Source organism: Nothoprocta perdicaria, unplaced genomic scaffold (assembly GCF_003342845.1).
Source record: "Nothoprocta perdicaria isolate Ctin4 unplaced genomic scaffold, notPer1 scaffold_43, whole genome shotgun sequence".
NCBI lineage: Eukaryota > Metazoa > Chordata > Aves > Tinamiformes > Tinamidae > Nothoprocta > Nothoprocta perdicaria.
The window spans coordinates 2,704,715-2,723,833 of record NW_020455677.1 but is presented as its reverse complement, the minus strand read 5'-3'; the positions used below and the strand labels follow the sequence as shown (position 1 = coordinate 2,723,833).

General features: G+C 36.0%; 1 protein-coding gene across 1 annotated transcript in view; it reads right to left on the bottom strand.

Moving 5' to 3' along the window:
* The window catches only part of CAMKMT (calmodulin-lysine N-methyltransferase), a 41,527-nt gene extending 30,836 nt beyond the window's left edge, over positions 1-10,691 (bottom strand). The window contains exons 1-5 of the mRNA XM_026046240.1: positions 10,646-10,691; positions 9,299-9,359; positions 6,655-6,709; positions 5,538-5,601; positions 241-307 (exon numbers count right to left, since the gene is read on the bottom strand). Of these exons, the coding sequence (XP_025902025.1) occupies positions 241-307; positions 5,538-5,601; positions 6,655-6,709; positions 9,299-9,359; positions 10,646-10,691 (293 nt within the window). The remainder of the gene's footprint in view (positions 1-240; positions 308-5,537; positions 5,602-6,654; positions 6,710-9,298; positions 9,360-10,645) is intronic.
* Between the last annotated feature and the right edge of the window lie 8,428 nt (positions 10,692-19,119).

Sequence of the window (19,119 nt, the reverse complement as noted above, 5' to 3'; positions counted from 1 at the left end):
AAAGGGGAAAAGCACTGTTATGTCACCAAATTAATCACACTGCACTTTATAGGTAAAAAAAAAATGCAATTAAATTTCTTTAATACTTTCATGTTTCTGTTTTGCATCACTTGCACTGCAATACATCTTTTCGCAGTGYACATATCTGTGCCCTTATCAGCTTTTGAGGTCACATTTCCCACTTACTTGAAATACACAGTTACATGCAAGAATCCATAAGCTACTTTGGCAGAATCTTACCGACTTGACACTTTTTGCGCCTTAAATACTCCTGCATTTTGGTTTCTTGTGATGATGTCACGTACATCTGTAGCATACTTGTTAAGGATTAGCTAAAAAATAGAGCAGTAATGAAAAAAAATCAAGAATATATTTTCCATTGTTAATACCTCCATAGTGTCTTTTATCTGTGTGGTCTGCTTTAATCTGTGCTAATAGTCCGCCTTTTCAGAAGTATAGATTTTACAGTGCTACTCCGGCACATCAGCCATAAATCTAGCCAGCAACTTGCTATTGTTGCCTACCTGTATTGACTGCTCCTTCATTAATGCACCCATTTAAGGAAGGGGGAGGAAGCTGCAAAAGGTTTCCCATATCTGACGCCCATTTAAAGGCAAGTATCTTTGCAAACATATGAATTAGAAGGGTGGGGAATAGCAATTTGTTAGGGTGGTCTTTTAATGAGCAGCTTAGTTTGCGCTGCTTTTGGCTGTGCCTCTAGATCCCAGTGGTGAGGATTCAGRGGCTGCAAGGTTTGGAGTTCTGTCCTGGTCACAGTACATGCACTCTTGCTCTTGGCTCCGACTGTCAGGATAAAATCCAACATACAAAAGTAGCACTTTCACCTGCAGCCAGGAGAGTTTTATTTTGTTTGTCTTCCTGAGAATGGCTTGGAGGTCCTCTCTACCATAACAGATAAGTAGAAAGCAAAAAAACATAATTTCCTCCCAAAAAGTAATGTAACAGCATTGCTTTGTCTCGTGTCTCAGGCCTCCTCCAGTCTGGAAGATCAGGCCCCAGATTTGGGTCAGGCAGACCCAAACCAAGGATTGCAAATGAAGTTATCTATATCTGAAAGATAATCTCTACAATCAATCATTTGTGGTTACTCAGAAGCCTTTGGAAAGACCAAGCGCAGTGATTCTCTGAGACCTGAATGACAGACAACTTGAATTCATACGTATCCCCAAAAACTCACTCTTAAGTATATAAATAGCGGTAAGTGTAGATGCTGCAGTTTGTTTTACTACTACTACTATTATAAGATCGATCTCTGAAAAGAGATATTTCCTCTAAAATAAATCCTCATTCTGATCACAGTTCTAAAATCAGGAAGAGATTCAGACACAAAGGTGTTACACTAGTAATACTGAGTCATACGGGCACAGTTTTGAAAAGTCAGTCAATGACTGCTCCTTCTTTTTTAAGGCACAGGAAATCTGGTGGTAATTAGTAGCACATTGGCCTCTTGAAAGTTAAATTCTTCTTTGCAGATGTTCTTATGAAAAAATTGAATAGTGTAATGTCAGGCTCATTTAAACAATGACTAACATATCTTTTTATTTGCTTTGATGAAATTTTATAATTAGCCTTCCTAATACTGTTTATTTAAGAAATTCTTTTAGGAAAAACTCTACCTAAACAACGTGAAAGAAAATGCTATTTGTTTTTTATTAAAACAAAAATTGAAAATTCAGTGAGAGAAAACAGGTTGAAACCAATCTCTGTTCTTTAGACATACTTTTAAATTGTTGCCACAATACGCAACAGAAAGCAATAAGTAATGGCACACACTTCTGAAGCAAGAGGAAGGCATAAATAACTCCAGAAACAAAGCACACTCTTTTTTAGTCAAGGTAGAAGCAACGCTGTTGATAAATTACAGTACTTCAATTGCATAACCGAGAAAAACGATTAACAATTATACTAAATGTGTTAAGATTATCCTTTCTAAATAATTTATAAGTGTCTGTCTTCAGTCACTCAGGCTCAACATGACCTTTCTAACTTAAATTTCCCAGGACTGTTGAAAGATCCACGCGCTTTATTTGAATGGCTATTACAGTGCACAGCAACAATGTTCTGTATTATTGAAGCTTTCCAACAGTAGTTCAAATCCCTACCACACGGTGTGAAACGGAACTAAGGCAGAAGGTACTTGGTGTCTCTGCATCAGAAGAAAAATTATTAAAAAAAAAAAAAAAATATATAATTTGGTATTCTAGGTATCATAGAAATGACCTAAGCTGGAAAATTTGTATCTGAATACATATCACCCAAAATTTCAAAAGGAATCAAATCTGATTACTTTGCCTCTCTATGTATCTTTAATATTCACTTGAAATGTGCACTCTTTTTTAACATTACCTTCTTTTAAACAATCATGACAGAAATTAGATGAAGCACACAAACTCAACAGGAAAGTTTTGAAAGAGAATGAGAAYGCAAGAATAACTCGATTTCCTAAGTTTCAAGAGGAATGATCTGTAAAATAATTAAAATCTAGCTATGATAATTAGAAAGAGTGAGTTAGAATGAAGATTTTTAAATGGATTAGTAACTGACATCATAACATCCACTTAAAAGACTCCATAAAAAGTCTCCTGTATAAGGCCATTCATTAATATATAATAAAGCTATATATTTAGAGTCAAGTGGTTAAAATCACAATAATGATTTGAAATTAACATATTCACCTTTTTTTWAACTTACTATATTTCAATAATATATCCCTATATAGATGCTCACAACATACACAGTAAATACTGCATGTGGCAGTATGAAAAGCAGCATAATGAATACTGTCAAAAATCAAAAGAAAAATCAAATCCTCAAAAGCTTAAGACTTCACAAAGCATAGCTGTTAGTTACGCTCACTGAATAGTGATAACAACAACAAAAACAACAATAATTATGATGATGATGATAATACAAAGGCAGATTCTCAGATGCAATGCACTATTGCCAGGTCGATTTTCAATTACATTTCACTGATGTATTCATTTGTTTCTTAATGTGCTCATCTTGCCCATTAAGAATAATTAGCAGGCTTGCTTGGTGATTTCCTGGCTTCTGACAGTGATTTTTTTCCTTTTTGTTGACAACCACTTTTACTTTTTGGAAAGTAATTTTTGGATATTATAGTATGACTGGCATGTAATTTAAGCTTCCTAAGAAATTTAAAGGGAGGATGTAAACAGTAATTTTTAAACAAGATTATTTTAATCTATAATACCTACATAAAAAAGCATAATACTAGGCATTAACTATTTCTGAAGAGCTGAATTTAGACAAGAAAACAGTATTTTATCTCACATTAATTTAATTTGGTATGCTAAACAATTAAAAATACCATCAGCAATAATATAAGTTAGGAGGAATATATCACTTGTAGTCTGTGCACTTGAGGCGAGACACTATCTCCAACTAAACTAAAAATATCTTCCTGATTTCTGAGAGCCTGGTGTGGCTGAAACAGATCTAAATGCAGTTTAAACTTCTAAACAGCTAGTGACTATAGCAAAGAATGCAAAATAAAATTACTGTATGACAGATCATAAAATTACTTGTGAAGTCCATAAAACATAAAATGCAATATACATTTTATTACATGCTCCTTTAGGAATACATTCCACCTACACTGTAAAGTTCTTAGTCTGCTGCACTTTGGCACCCTGCTAATATTAAGCCCATTGTAAAATCCAGCACAATAAAAGCACTTTGTATGCTGAGCCTTCAGAGCACCAAATGTTAAAAAAAGAAAAATAAATTCTTGTTAGAGCCTTCCACCAATCACTTCTCTAAAAGGGATTCACTGAGTGAATACAGATGAAGACTGCTTGTAAGACTTTCAGAAATAAAAGAGATTTCTAAAAGATACTGTGAAAACTAAGGTGTATTAATTAGATTATTAGGAGTATCTTTTTCAGGAATAATAACGCTTTAAATTGTTTCGTTCCAAAGGTTGAGCAAAGATTGATTTTTAACACACACCGACTCTCCTATCTGTAGAAGATAGATAAATTTGATAAAAGTTCAGATATGTTTATAGAATCTGCTATGCAAACCATTTGCTGACCCAATGATTACTAAGYTCACCTGAAGCTTTCTGTGGGTAAAATGACCTTCTGCTAAAGAAGGTTGATTTTGTCAAACATCAGTCTGTTTTGTTGCACTAGTTCTGAAACACTTTTCTTCCCTCACATTTTTTTATCTTCCTAAAGGCAGGTAAGAAAAGTTGGGAGAGGAAACGCTGTACAAAACTGCATAGAATAATGAATATCTCCTCCTCCTCCTCAGCCCAGGAACAGAATCAGTCAGAATTTAGCAAAATAAAAATCCTTGGAGCACAATTAAGAACCTGCATTTTCAAGAAAAAGGAGACTTTTATTTCAGGTTTTAAATGATTTGATTTGTGATTGGCTCTTTTTCTCCATTAAATTGTTAAAGTGTTGTAAGCAATTATRGTTGGCCGAGTTACCCCTGAGAATGTGTTTTTAAAGCTAATAACTAATACGCACTGACGTGTTTCCTGTTTTAACTTACAAGACAGGCATTTTTTTTTTCAATCTGCAACATAGTTTAACTTATTTTTTCATTAAGTACTCATTACGCTAGCTTTCAAATACACACAAATCTCAAATCTAAATAATTTTGACGATGCTGTGGCCAAAACCTGACCGCTAGTCTGCCTTAAAATGCAAATGGAAAGATTACCAAGGAACAAAAGCAAATAGATATCTTCCATTTTTTTCCTCTCAATTTCTAAGGGCTATTAGCATTCACTGTATATATCTGTTCTTATTCTGTGCTGATATTTAATGTGGCCACAAATTATGCTCACTCATTCTCTCGCTTAGCCAAAGTACAGTTCAATTTTCTGAACTATGTGTTCGTATTAGTAAAGCATAATAGCAATTTATTCTAATATAATCATATAAGAAATATAATAAAATACTGCCTATAAGGGACAGAGTAGTTTTACAATGTTACRTCAAGAGAAATAATGGTAAAATGATAATTGATTAAGCAGGCTAAATGGATAATTTGCAGGCATTTACAACTTAGTAGCTGTAATGAAACTGTGCATTTTAAAATACACTAGAAAAGCTATGAAGATATACAAATATTATGTATATTTTAAGATGCTATATCTGCATGCAAAAAAAAAAATCCAGTTTCTTCTGCAAAAAAAATAATATATGTCAAAGGAAAGCTAATGGTTTGATTCCCTGCTCTCCCCTCTGTAACATGCAGCACATACACAAGGCATCTTTCAGCACTGAACCATAAGGCAAATATTTACTGCTGTACTTGCTCCATACCAACAAGTACATATTTAATTTAGGAAGAAAATGTGAAATTTATTAGATGGGAAATTGCAGCTTTGTTTAAGATATTCACCATCTATTTTTTAATTACTTATGGGGGGACTTTTTCTTAATATACCCCATGCTGCCTGTCTTTATATCGATTGTTACTCAGCCAGTAAAAAGGAATGAGCACAACAAACCAGTTTTCTATCTGAATAAGGATACTTTTGATGGCCTTTTCATTTCCATCAGTTAACAGAACTTCTTTGACATCTGCAGAAATAGCAACCTGAAAAAAAGAGCACAGCAAACAATGAGCAAATATGCTTGTCTGTGTGGAAGTGAAGACAGGAGTGACAAGCCTTCAGTATCATGCTTCCTCACCTATTTCTCTGTAACAATCTTCAATCTTTTTTCATTTTATGTCTGCATTATTTTAATCATTCAATCAAATCAGTCAATACTTTTATCATTCCATTTGCGGGAGCCTCTATCTTGCTATCATTCTGTTCCGTAATTGCATTGTGACAGCGGATGATGGTATTCTGAGAGGCTTTCATTTGCGGGCTTCTGTTTATCTAGTAGAGCCATCATACAAGGCTGTCACTCTGCCTTTCAGCTTGCTTCTGTCTGACTGCCTGATGCCCTTCATATAACTTTGCATTGCAGGCAGATGGCTTTGTAAGGGTAATTTTTTTGTGAGCTTTGACATGCTCGCACATTGGGCTGTAACCTCGACACATTGTATAAGAGCGACAGGTTTGTCAAATGCCAATCAGTGTAACAATATGCTTTTATTTGTAGAGACATAAAAACTTGTCTAATGCACTGCACTGCTACATAATATCTCCTGAATACATGACTCAGAACCCAGAGAATGGTGAACGACTCTCCTGAATGGCCAATCTAATTCAAAAGAATCTAATTACCGAGAGCTCTGGATCATGTTTGTTGGTGTAATAATGCAGGCAAAACATTAGCAGCTATATCATGGTGCTCCAACTGTGATTCGCCAGGCTATTCCTGTATCTTAGCAAATGGGACTATAATCTGAAAAAAAAAAAAACGCTTCAGCCATGGCAATGAAAGACAGACCGTACGTGGCCTGGAATGTCACAACAAGAGATATTGACTACACTGAGGTAAAATGTTTCTGCTCATCGAGGCAACCATAAAATCAATATGATACGAAAGCAAGTCAATCTAGAAGGTCTCTCAAGACTCTGCAGCTTGACCGCAGCTGAGGCTGTTGACAGTTCTCTGACCCAGCAGTTGGAGGCACTGGAACATTTTTCCTTTTGTTTCTTCCTCTGAATGGGATTGGAATTGAGAAAAGACCTACCATGAGCCCAGCCAAGCATGTCATGCCACCCCCTAGCTCACACACAGCAAGGTCCCTGAAAGAGAGAAAGGAAATGGTAGAACCCATACAAATTAGATGAAAATGGTCAGAGAGACATATATGTTACAAGAACAAATTGCCATCTGCAGTGAGAACTGAGCTACCAGGAAGTTGTAGAGACATGACTAGGCTACCTCATGTCGTTTTGCGTTTTAAAAATAATTATGAAATAGAAAAGTCACAAAGCAGGCAAATCAGTGGGGGTTCCCTCATTAGTGTTCAGTGCAACATTACCACCGCTGAGCTGAAAAATCTGAGAAGGTTCCCTTTTTTCCCTTGTCAATGGCTCTGTCTTTTAGAACTAAACTAGCTAGAGTAGCGAAAGATAATTGTTAGGAAAGGATAACAATGTTAATCCACATTCATTCTTTCAAAAACAGTTAGGGAAGTAAATGGAGAAAATAATATTATTTATATATCTCTCTATATAGTTATGCCTAAAAGCCTTTTTATATTAAAAAAAAAGACAAGTTTTAAAACAAGCCGCACAGCTCAAAACAATTACACATGAAGAAATTTGATCCTTCAATTAGCACTTAAAACCATGAGTGACCTACAAATAATTCTGTTATGAACGACGATGGGAACAGCGCACAGCTAAGCCACAGAGAACCACGACAAGTTGGTGTCAGGAGTCCGAACTGAGCCCCAGCTTAGGCTCGAATAGGTGGTTTAACAGGTTACTTTTAACGTTTTCGTGCTGCACCGTCGTTAAGATGTGCATGTGAAGTGCTGCAGGACGGAGCTGGCCGGGCGCGGAGGAAGCCTCGTCTCCAGAGCCGTGGCTGGCCCGGAGGGAGGAGGGCAGCACGGGGCAGCACTCAGCGCACGGCGCTAGAGGAACAACCCGAACAGGCTGCTTTATAGCTCAGCCTAGGACAACCGGTAGGGCTGGYGGAGACATTCCTATTTTAACAGCAAGGCGAATTCCAGCTGAACGGGTTTTTGGGTGCACCAACAGACACCATCATCTCAGAACCCATTTTTATGTCGAAATAGTATTTCCCTACAAGCTYTGTGCTTATATTTAGGAATAAGGATGCCATATCCATATCAGAATACAGATGCTGAGAGCATGTTTACTGCAGCCCATGGACTGGCTGCCTGACCGCATATAAATGCTCAGGCTTTGAATGGGGTAGATTTATTTTTCTTAGACTTGGCAAATTTCATTTGCAAAAAGTCTTTTTGTTCTTTTCAGCAGAAGGGAAAATAAAGATAAGCAGAGTTTGGGGGAGCAAACCCAGCCTAAAACCCAGCAAGAARTGAAAACAAAATGGGGAGAATTTGCAGTTTGTGGTTTAAATACAATGCTTATAGCTTTTTCTCACATAGGTTCTGAGTTTTATAAATAACATGTGCGCTTTTTTATAAATATATTTTTATTATTTTGTGTATAAATATGTATATACACACACACACAAGATTATAAATGTAACATTTATAATGCATTTAACCCTTTACAGGAGTCATGTTTATTGAAACAAACACAATGAAATATCCAAGGAGGGAGTTTTAARGCATTTTGAACCAAACTTGTGTATACATAATACGTAGGCATACCCACATACATATGCATGCAAGGACGAGGTGCAAGTACAAGTCACYAGTTGTGGCTGTAGAGACACTACTATAGCAACAAGGTGGAACTGCACAGTAGCCACCTAAACTCAGCAAAGGAGCAGCAACTGCGAGAAGAGCTGTGTTAGCTGCCTCCTCTTTTGGGCGGGGCTTTAGCCTCAGTTAAACTGAGGCTTTGTATAATAGGCTCACAATGTTTGTTAAGAGTCAGGATCTACAGACTGAAGCAGCTTGTTCTTCTGTATTTTCCTAACACAATATGTAGATAAGAAGGAGGGATTTTGTGTTCTCCAAGCTGGTTTACTGGGCGTTAGCCTTGTATCCTTGCTCCGAATGTAATTTATGCCTGCAAATGCACTGTTGTTATGGTTCTGCCTAAGACCCTTTCATGCTCCAGGACAATGAAACTTCAAGGATTTCTAAGTGCAGGCCTCTGTATACTCAAGGGAGGAGAAAGGATCCAGGCTGGGTTTTATTTTTAAGTATTCTTATTGGATGCTGGAAACCTATATTCTACAATTTTAGAGAAAGTAGGGGGGAAAAAAAMCCCCACAAAACTRTGGAAAAGAACAGATGCCTCAGAAATACTTCCCAAAGATAAAATACAGGTGCAAATTCCTCCATCAATGGATACAATAATTATGTACTTTATCAGGTAATATTTTGCTTGCTTTTGCAGCGGATGTCGGTTTAAAGAACATCTTTTATTTTTCCTGACCTTCACAATCAGTACTGATCGATTGGACCTTCACTTCTGTTTCCCAAAAAATCAAAGTGAAATAAAACGCCTTGAGTGGAAATCAAAAGTCTTTGACATATAGCAGAAAGCTTGCTGTGCAATATTAGTACCCAAAGGCAGCTCAGAATTCTTTGTTAAGAACAACATGCTTTCACCTTGAACATTTTAAATTTAATCTGAAGCCTTAAATCATAGCAATCTTTACCATGCAGATACAATAAAAYTAACAAATTAGAAAATATCTTTTTATGTTTAACTCTGTACCTGAACATTTCGTTGTGCTTTAGGCAGTAGTAAGCCAGCACTTCTTCAGACGGCCAGAGACCTGTAAAACAAAAATACATGCCTTCTTAGAACACTGCCTTTCTGAGATAATATTTAAATATGTATTACTATTTTCAGACCTCTACCAAATGTTTCATTTTGAAATTTGCCACCCTATCACAGAATAGAGAAATGAATCAGATTTTTAATGATAGATTTCTTATCCTCAGCATTGGAACTAGATATTTCTCAAACTTCACTCAGACTAATGGCCATGCCTATGTGTATATTGTATATAAATATATATACAGACACATAAATATACATATACATACCCAGCACATTGTCAAGATTTTAAAAGTCGCATACAATCTAATTCAGACTTCCAACATATGGGCATTGACATGAACATYAGACTGTCAAGGTCCTCTTGTCCAGTATCCTGTCTCTCACTGGGGACAAGACCCCCTTACCTTCGCCATTTGCTGTCTTCAAATCATTTGTTAGCTTATTTCTTCACAGATCCTTTTTATTTAGCCTGTTTTCTCAGGGACAACTCTCAGGTTTTGTTAGGACCTTACCCTAAGAAACACTGATCCTTAGCACTAGATCCTATGCTAAAGAAGACTGTATGGTTAGGTTTATAAGATAGTATGATTTCTAGTGGTTCCTCAGGAACTAGGAGCCACTAGTGATAAATTTGTGTTTAATWAATGCCAAAGGAATTTTCTAATTGTACTTAGGCAAACTTGCAGTATCTATACTGCCCTGTGGCAGTATGCTCCAGAGTTTGTGTGTGTTGTATCAAGATCATCTGATGCCCTCTAGTTTTCATATGAGAACAGACAGGAAGCAACCACTCTTTATTTGCCTATTCCATACTACTCATGGCTTTATAAACTGCTGTCATAAATCTTTTATTGATCTTTGTCTTACTTAAGAGTCATTGATTCAAATTTATCCTTTCAATAATATTATCTTATGAAACTCAGTGTCACTTTAGAGCAACTTATCACAACTTTAAGGACCTATCTGAAGCCACATGGCCAATGGAGATGGCAGTTTAGAACTAAAGTGGCTTGTAGAGTCTCCTGCAGACATCTTTCTTTCTCCATTGCTTAAAGAAAGCTTGGAAAAACAAATTGATATTCAGGAACTTGTGTTAAACTTTCAAAGTTATTGGAGGATGAATCAAAGGCATTTGCGGTCTAATTACATTTGTATAAGTTTTTCTTCCGTTGTTGCTTAGCAATGAAACAAACAAACAAACCAACCAACAAACCTTGTTTATCCACAGGTGAAAACCGGGGGTTAGCTTCCCGCTCAACACATAGCACTATGAATTACCGTGACAGAAACCTGATTTAATATTATCAACTGTGGATACTTTCATGGTTCGAGTAAACTTAAGATCTACAAGAACATCCTTCAGGTGTTTATGAACATGGAAATAGAATTCCATGAAGCTTATTGCCTATATGCATCCTTTAGGCCATCGACAACATGAAGAAACAATTGTTTCTGCTCTATAAAGGGAGGGAGGGAAGAATTCAATAAATGTTTGAGAGAAAAAAAGGCTTTTTTTTTTTTAAAAAATCACTTACAGTCTGATTGTAATCCTCAAATACAAAATTCTTTCTGTCCATCCACTTCCTACTCTGACTTACCCAGTCATTATTACAGTTGATGAAAATTTATGAATGCAGAATCTGCATGCAGATCAAGCATTTGGCCAAAATTTTGCATATAGCTTGTCTATGACATAGATCTCAAAGGTATAAAAATTAGAGCTCTGATTCCTAAACACAAAAAAAAAAAAACCACTAAAACAATACTATTATTTGTCCAGTTAATAAAAATTTAGGTTGATAAGGTTTTTGTAGATCTGGTATTTTACACAGACTTGCTAAGGGTTAAAATAAAATATTCACACACGATTACCCATTCTTCAGTGAAACATACACCAAGAATTGTACAGGATTTTCCATCTCCCTTTTGAGCATTTCAATGCTTTTGAGCATTGAAATATGCTAGAATGACAGTCTTGGCAATAAATATAATAACTGTTTAAATATTTTAGTGTATGATATAAAGAATGTTTCAGTTTGCAGTGACTGGTGTATACTCAAGTAATAAAAGTGTTTTCTAATATTTAGTGAAGGCATGGCCAATTTAATACCACTTACAATACTGCACATCTCGTATTACCACCACCATCCCCAAAATAACTATATCCTTTCATAGCAAACTTTTAGCCTGAGTGAATTTTTAAAATACTTGTCAATTATAGCAAAATYCTTCAACGTCTGAGTTTTCAGTACCCTCAGTCAAGTGTCGTTCACTTCTCTACGGATATTACTGAAAGGGCACTTTGAATGGAGTCACTGAATCTTTTATGAGGGGTCACTGTTCTTTCCCCTGCTTCCATTACAATGTTGATGCCAGCTGAAACTTCAGGTGTATGAGATAGCTCTTTGCYGAGAGAAAGGTAAAGCGCCTTTGGAAGGACAAAGTCTTTCTTGAAGCAGATGCTAGTGATGGACATGCCTCTCCTCCCCCCTCTCTTTGCCCATAGGAAGAAAGCATCACCTCAGCAATGATATAAGCAGCTGGCAGCTAAAGAAGCAGGAGTCAGAAGGTCTCCTGTGAACACAGGTCTGAAGTGTGGAAGCACACGGTGCTTCTAGCTAAGCCAAGAAGCCAGAGGCAAGAATACCTGTGTTAATTTTAGTAAAAGGAAAAGCCTCTCTTGCTTGAACAGGTAGGTAAGCCTCTTTGCTTTCAAAACAGGGATAAGCTTAAAGATCCACGTGGAGGAGTTTGCGTTCTGCCTCCTTCCCCTTCATTCTGACCTACATTTAGCAACACAATGACCTACATTTTCAAGTTACAAGATAGTTCTGATTCTGTTAGAAAATAATCAGCTGCAATACAGAAATGCAGCAATTCCTCTAAGTTAAAAAAACCAGCTCTAAGTTTTGAAAAGCTTCATTCATTTCCTGCAATCACATGCATAAAGGGAGTGTTTCCTGTGAAAACACTTAAAACAATTATTTCATATTTAAAACAATATTATTCTCATTTCGATTTATGATTTTTTTTTTAACAACTACATAACATTGCTTGGGTACCTATTTGCATGTACAATTACTTCCACAGAATGGTCAATTATTCACACATGTGTAGGCAAAAGGATATCGAAAGGCTACCAAATGGCAATCATACTTAAAAGGTGATAAATATATTAGAAGTGTCTTCTAGTCCTAGACGAAAGGGTTAAAAGTACGGTTGTGAATGGCTGTGAAAGGAAACAGTAAACTGGAATTCCATTCTGTAAAAATAATCAATTTGAGGCTTTTAATGAAGGTTTTAGAAATCTTTATCACCTTGATAACTAGGAAATGCAAACTGAAGATTGCCAGACAATATTGGAGTGTTTATTAAAACAAATTAAAAATTGAGTTGTGCTGGGGTTTTAAAGCATGCCTCCAGAAAGGCTGTAATTTGGAAGTGGAAGAAGTGGGAGAAACGCAATGCACACAGACCAACACCTTCCAGAATTCCAGCAGTCTGCACATACCCTTTCAGCGTTAGGATGGAACAGGAGATCCACAGTTCCAAGAAAGGTATCACTCWCTAATCCAATTGCAAATGTGCCATAAAACCAGTGGTATCCACCTCTCCACAGCTTCATAATACGTATTACAGCAGTAGCAGTAGAAAAACATTACAACTAAAAAGCACAGAGCTGGATGGAGAAATGCCATACCTACAGACACACACAAAATACGTATGGTATTTTTAAAGCACTTGCCACCATATTGCAATATCTCACCACACTAACAGAGCCAACTGATCAAGGACTCAAAGACATCGTGAAGTACTACTGTCCAGATGTTACACATGAGGAATTGGAACCAGATTAAGCTACTTCAACTCACAGAACAAAATTATGGAGAAAATAAAATCTTTGGTATTCTAACTCCCAGAGATACGATTTAACCCAAGAAACAAAGTAAAAACTTTCCTTATAGAGGTGAGATCACAATAACAATAAGAATAAATAAATTGCTTTTATTACTCCCACAGTGCTCTCCCAAGGAAAATGTCAGGACTTCTGCTTCAAACATGGCACAGCAGCTCTTTAAAGCAACTTTAAATGCYTTTGGACTAAGTCATGTACCGGCAGCTGTCTGACGATGCTTTCTTTTAACCATGATATGCAGCATCACTATTCCAAAGTATCACAAAACCTGTGTTATTTCCACTCCATTAGAGTCTACTACTACCTTAAAATAGTTGAATCCTATATGAGATTTGAAAAGCCAAACATTTTCCCCAGTTGAATATATTCATAAAGGTCTTCTTTGCCATTATATCCTGCTTGTGGCCTACATGAAGTCAATTTATTTGCTTTAATCCCAAGTGAATGTAACATATTACAAGTGCTATAGACAAAGAGATYGGTAATCTTTCAAAAGAAGCACCAMCAATTTAACTGAGTCAGGGAGAACCATTTTCTGAATCTAAGTATCTATTAATCTTTAAAAGCAAGACACATTGCTGGTGGAGAGGAGAAAAGCTTTAGGCACTGCCCTGAACTGTGCAGAAGTGTTTGAGTAAGTTTGTGCAGAACGCTATTCCCCCATCTCCTCTGCTGAAAGACAGAGGCATCCCGAAACCTAAGAGCTAGTAACAAGAACAAGCTCTTCTAGAGGTTCAAAGCCAGGTCCTTCCATTCTTAGTGTAGCATAGCTGCAATCCCAATATTAGCATATGAAATTTTATTTTCTACAGACAGTGTCTTATATTAAGGTCACATTGGAAGGTAAGTTTGGTGTTTTCGTTCTGGTTAGTTTTTGTGTGCACCACCACCACCAAGCACAGCATAGAGCTGTCTATCAGAGGTCTTAAAGTGAAAAAGCAGGTCAGAATCAGGTTTAGGAGCAGATCAATTTGGAGAAAAATTTGAAATGAGCCTCTATCTAACCAATACTTGGAGACTTTCTGTTTACAGAGCACTAAAGTTCATTTCTGAGTGACAGAAATATGAAATCATGAATAGACTAAATAGCACTAAGTACTAAGTGGATGTATAGCATATTCACAAYTTGCACCAGACATGCAAGGCATGATTGTTCTAAACTGGGGAATTTACTTGAGTAAAAACTACTTGTGAATTTTTATACTGCTCTAGCTAAGTAGTTTGCATGGAGATAGCTCTCAAAAACACTTCTGGCTGTGAATCTTCTAAAAACTTCATACTTTGAGCCTGTCTTCAATTTTATTTTACGACCAAGCTAAGTACAGGCAGGAAGAAAAAAATTCTTTTCTTCTACTTGTTCATGTTGCATGTAAAAATGCAACATAGTTGAAAGTAATCATTAATCCAGGTTGCTTAAGATAGTATCTAAAGTAGAGTGAGTTGGAAAATACAAATGTACATAACAAAGTACTTCAATTATTCAGTTTTTTTAGCTGTCATAAAATGCATATATAGAAGAATGACTATCTTCCATAGAAAACCACTTTCATAATACACAAAAGACAAGAATCTAGTCATTTTAGTGAAATGAAGATATGAGATTTTTAGGTAAGTAAGAACAAAAAAATCCAAACTTACATCCTCAGATTTAAGCCTCCCCCCACACACAATAAAGATACAAGCAGAGCATGGAGATACAAGAGAGCAGATCTTAGCGAAAGCAGATCAAAGATGACAAAATTTAAGTTGGGAGATTTGCAAAAGGAGAGCAGTACTGTAACCTTCCGGACACGTGGCCACTTCTTACCGYGATGTAAGTGCTAACCTTCCCTGAAAGCCCATTTCTCTAATCTGAGCCTCTCCATTCTGAAATCTGCCCTGAGTCAATTTGTGAGTGAGCAACCTTGATAAATTTATACAGTGTTAAACCCCATATTTAATAGCCTTTAGAGTAGGACCACACATACGAGCCTTGCTATACCTGACTTTGCACACTGCAGACCACTCTTGGAGCCCAGTGGAGTAATTTGCATCAGGAAGAAAGGCTGGCTTGCTTTTCTGCAGCAGGAATGCTATAACTCAGTTTGAAAAGCTAGAAGAACACTAAAGGAAACAGGAGATACAAAGAGAAATACATCTCATCATTTTTCCCTACGCACATATATTTTATAGAAGCTCTTGTCTCTCTTTCAATCTAAAACAGAATTTATGATATTCAGATCATTGAAAAATATGTATAAGCACCGGCTGAGATCTTCCGCTTGGGCAAAATGGCCTCAGCACCATATCTCTCACTTTCATTCTCATTATTATTCATGACTAGGAGGGAAATAGGATGGTCTGCAATCTGCAAATTTCTTTTAGAGTGCAAACTTAAGAGGTTCGGTGGAACTGATGTGGAAACACAGTAACAAGTCAAAGCCATAAACATACATCTGTCTTTTCCATAAGAAAACTGTACAAATCTGCTTGTACGATTGTCTTTAACAGCCTTTTTTTTTTTTTTTTAAATGAATGAATTTGATTTAGTGTTGTTGCTTTTTTTTTAACTGGTTTTGAAACAGTTATTAAAAATTAAACAACACTGGAACAACCCTTTTGTGATTATAACCTTCATTCTCTTGCAACAAACTGGATCTATAAATTTACGTACCATTGTAGATGTAAATTACAAAATTTTATATTCAACTATATTAAAACATCTATTCCAAAAATGATTACCAGTTGTGAAAAGCAGACAGGCTTATCACTTGCTGTCAGTTGTTCATGTCTAGTTAAGCAATAATGTGCTAAAACTGCTCTTTTGTTTTGTGTAAGAATTTTGGCAATAGAAGAAATGAACACTCGTTTAATAAAAACTCAGGCTGCTTTTTGCTTTGATGGAGGAAGCAGCTGCCTGTTTTCATTTGCTGCAGAGCAGCAAAACCCATCAATATAATAAGCAGCTTAGATGCATCCATCCACAGCATCTGTAAGGATATAGGGCTATTCGCTCAAAACCAATCCTTGGTTTAATTTTAACAAAGATGTGTCTGACATATTTGAAAATGCATTATAATAGGGTTTTGAAATACTAGCATTTTCCTTTTCCTTTTTAAATACTTTTCACAGATTTTGAAAGGCAAGTATACATATTGGAATGATAGAAATGATAAAACAAATATTGCAACAGCAAACAGCAGTACTAGCGTAAAAATGCAAAGATGGAATATTAAGAGATGCCTTCTGGTTCATAGACTCTTCTCTTCCTTGAAAATATAGGAAAACAGTATTTCAGCCTTTTCAATAAGGATTTTTTCACCACAACCAAAAGCAGAGAAGAATATTATAAACAAATATCACAGAAAAATGCTAGAAAGATCACAGCTATTTTATACAACTGCATCTCCTCACACACACTTTTCCTTCCCTCAAGTTTTGTTAAAAGTAGATATATTAATATTAATGCTCTTTTTCAGAGATACCTATCAAATTGTCTTTACTATAGCCTAAAAGTAATACATTTTTATACTGAGTTTCAGCGACRTGAGCTTGTCCCAAGTGACAACTTTTAATTGCAATACAAAATTTTAATTAAAAATAGATTTATAGGACTTTCATATATAATTACAAAAACAGRAAGGGAGAGATAAAAGACCATCTGAGATATAAACCATAAAACTACTTTAATTCTAAAAATGTGACACGGCACATTTAAACTATTAAAAATTCTAAGACATTATTATTATTTTACTGCTGTTCAGCTTTCTAAGACCTTTCTAAGCTGAGCTTTTAGATGATTTGCACATTAACTGAGAAGTCAGATAATTCTTAATCCTCCTCTTTTTCAGATCCAATAATGGATAAGGGAGCATCTTAGCATGATCAACTAGCAATCTGCCTAGCCTGAGTGGTAGTACACCTGAATTTAGGATTAGTCATTGGGTTTTTATAATATCTGATTTAAATGAGCAGTCATTTTGAGAAGAGCAGAATAAACACATTCAATGATATTTGAACTATATCATTTAAATATGTAATAAATTTTAAGTATGTGCATATATATTTATCTCAAAACTGAAARCATATATAAAAAGGAAGATTTTTAAACACTCTGTGTAAATAATCAGAATTTTCCATTAAATATATGCTTTTATAGTCAGTATTCACAGCAACTTATAATCAAGTATATCTCAGCTGTAACCCTTGTATCCCCGACTAGTCTATTCCAATATTCCAATCTTGTTTCTGTTTATAGATGAAGTGAGGAAGGAAACGCCGTTTTACCTTTACCTTCCCCCTTGCCCTTTTTTTTTTTTTTTTTTAAAGATATGCTATGGATGGAGAGGGTAACAACCTGTTACTCTAATAAAAACAACAATACCCTAATATTACATATCTATCTGAAGTACTTTATAGGACATGAAAGTTTCGGTAACTGACCTATTATTACAAATTGCTCACAATAAATTAAATTGAAATTTATCTGGGGGCTTGATTGTGTTTCTAAGTGGTACTGGAGTCAGGATCTCCAATGTTTGATTTGTATTTTACTTATTTTTTAYACCAAATTGTCTAGACAAAGATGATACCTTTTTGGTTCTGGCATCTTTTGATTCAGTGTCTKTCTTTGTTATCACACTGTTCTATTCTACATGGTCTACCAACCTATTGGTAAAGCATTTGCACTCATACCTTCCTCTGTGCTACCAGAAGATATTAACTACGTACAAGTGGATGCACAGTTCAGCTTGAAGGCTTTGTACTATCCCCCAAAACGGCATATTTCTTAGAACTTTATATASTGGCAAAATGAGGCAATATGTTTTACTATTCTCCTAAATGAAATAGGCAGGTCACCAGATTCAAGAAGACTTGATTCTTCTGAGGATATCTTCAACTGGTGCTAAGTGTGCAGTTCTTTAAAGCATGCTCCACTGCTGCCACCCTGCAGCGATGTCCCAAACCTCCTTAGCTTCCTAAGCCTTCCTTCTACCTGTCTCATGGGATTTGGTTGCTCAGGAGCTTTTGGGGGTGAATCGTTGCACAAGGATGAACCTCTTAGACACCTCATCTTACAGATTCACATCAATCACAGAATTTAGACAGGAAGAGTGAAAGAAAATGGTACCATCTATAATAAAGTAAAATATGTAATAGTTTTTGTTGTTGTTCTTTGGTGAAAGACCAAGGATTAGATTAGCATGAAGATCCCTACAATTCCTTTCAGGTCAGGTTTGCCATACGTTTACAGTGCAACACAGGGGAACTTACACTGCTGCTGCCTATGACTGCTTTTTGCATGAGCAGGTTTCTGTTGACAGGTTGGCTGTCAATCTGGCACTTTGCATGAGCACTAAATAAAACGGGCCAGATCTTCAGTTGGTATTATACAGTGTAGCTTCAGTGGCCATTTATCTCAGCCACTGAACTAGCCCCAGCTCTGATATTTGCAAGTGATAATATTTTTTTTCTGAAAGTCTAAGCARCCTTCATGATACTAATGTTACACTAATAATACTGCTTTGGAYCATTTTCTTGATCTGAACCCAAGGAGATGCTTTTAATATTTTAATAAAATATTAAAAAAACTAACAGTGGAATTTCCTCTCCACAAAAAGCCTGAAATACTTACAGACATTTTCCACTGATTGCTTTCATATCTCCCTTGTTGTGAAAAAATCTAGCTTAACTGACCACATCGTTATTTCACAAGGTATAAATAATGCAAAAGAGCAACACAGGTGCTCCAGGCCTTGCATTCTGCTGAAAATAGTTGCAGAACTGTACAAACAGTGCTTTTACTCTAAAGCAGAAGTGTTCTTTGGTCAAAAATAATATGCTTTACCTAAGATAT